At 38.1% G+C, this 1,746-nt stretch overlaps 1 protein-coding gene across 1 annotated transcript; it reads right to left on the bottom strand.

Annotated features, from left to right (window-relative positions):
• Positions 1–686: 686 nt before the first annotated feature.
• Positions 687–1,307, bottom strand: LOC130015229 (secreted RxLR effector protein 161-like; the record flags this gene model as incomplete). The annotated part of the gene is made up of 1 exon (XM_056104969.1): positions 687–1,307. A coding segment is annotated over exon 1 (621 nt), but the record flags the coding sequence as incomplete, so codon positions are not given.
• Between the last annotated feature and the right edge of the window lie 439 nt (positions 1,308–1,746).

Genomic DNA, 1,746 nt, shown 5'->3' with positions numbered 1-1,746 from the left:
ACCCCTATCTCCATATACAACTAACTAGAGCCAACACATCCCGCGGCTTTAGCTCATGAAAGATCTAGAGTTAAGGAGTATCAAACTCTAATCACCTATATACAAGATAGTGTCACCGCAAGTCAAAGGACATATGTACAATTATAAACTAGATGACATTAAATTGACTTTAATGAATTACCATGTATAAGTCATCTATCGTCACTTGTTCGACTCACTCAACAACTTGAGTGTCCACATGTTTATTCTGATCCCCATCAAGTAGTATGAGACTCACTACTTCCTATAATTAGTAACTCTTTACTTAATCATGAGAATAAACAGAGGTGACGATCTTTCCGGGATAATGCGATGCCCTTATTTGTAGGACCCCATCGATCGTGAACGATAATTTAGATCACTTGTATAATAGAATCTGTCACTCATATTCTTACTACCTTAAGAATAGATTCTATCACAATGTGATAAGGACAATATGTATTAAATAAACACTTAGTTGATGAGACACTTAGTTCAAATAAAAACATATATATCATTGCCAATGGGATTTGTTTATACAAGAATAAATACGAAATGGCCCTAGGGCACAAACTACCAACAATCTCCCACTTGCACTAGTGCCATTGGCTACTATATCTAAGCCCCATCTTTTCAAGATGTAAATCTAATTGACTCTGGGTCATGGGCTTTGTCAGTGGGTCAGCCGTGTTTTCGGCTGATGCTATCTTTTGGAGAGACACATCTCCTTTTCCAACAATTTCTCGGATAATATGATATCGCCTTTCTATGTGTTTGGATTTTTGGTGAGACCGGGGTTCCTTTGCCTGGGCTATAGCACCATTGTTGTCGCAGAAAAGAGGAACCGCCGACTCAATGGTAGGAACCACACCAAGTTCAGAAACAAACTTCTTAATCCAAACAGCTTCCTTTGCAGCATCTGATGCCGCAATATACTCGGCTTCTGTAGTGGAATCTGCAGTGGTTTCTTGTTTGGAACTCTTCCAACTCACTGCTCCTCCATTACATGTGAATACGAATCCAGATATAGACTTACGATCGTCTATATCTGATTGAAAATCAGAATCTGTAAAGCCATCTATTTTAAGATCACCTCCTCCATATGTTAAGACCATATCTTTAGTTCTTCTCAAGTACTTAAAGATATTCTTAACCGTCATCCAGTGTTCTGAACCTGGATTGGATTGATATCTGCTAGTCAAACTAACTGCATAGGCAATATCTGGCCGCGTACACAACATAGCGTACATAAGACTACCAATGGCCGAAGCATATGGTATCTTTGCCATTTCAACTCTTTCTTCAGAAGTCTTTGGAGACATTTCCTTCGAAAGGTGAATTCCATGCCTAACAGGAATCAATCCTCTCTTAGAATTTTCCATATTGAATTTTTTCAATATCTTTTCTAAGTAGAGCCTTTGGGAGAGACCAATCATTCTCTTAGATCTATCTCTATAGAGTCTAATGCCGAGAATATAAGTCGCTTCTCCGAGGTCTTTCATGGAAAAAGTTTTGGACAACCAAAGCTTTACAGAGGTTAACATACCGACATCATTTCCTATTAGTAAAATATCATCTACGTATAAGACTAGGAAAGTAATTGCACTCCCACTAACCTTCTTTTAAACACATGGTTCATCTTCGTTTTTGATAAACTCGTAACTCTTTACAGCTTCATCAAAACGACGATTCCAACTTCTCGAAGCTTGCTTCAATCCATATATGGAT

The sequence above is a fragment of the Mercurialis annua genome, linkage group LG3 (assembly GCF_937616625.2).
Source record: "Mercurialis annua linkage group LG3, ddMerAnnu1.2, whole genome shotgun sequence".
In the NCBI taxonomy this organism is placed as follows: Eukaryota; Viridiplantae; Streptophyta; class Magnoliopsida; order Malpighiales; family Euphorbiaceae; genus Mercurialis; species Mercurialis annua.
This window is presented reverse-complemented; position numbering and strand designations above follow the sequence as displayed.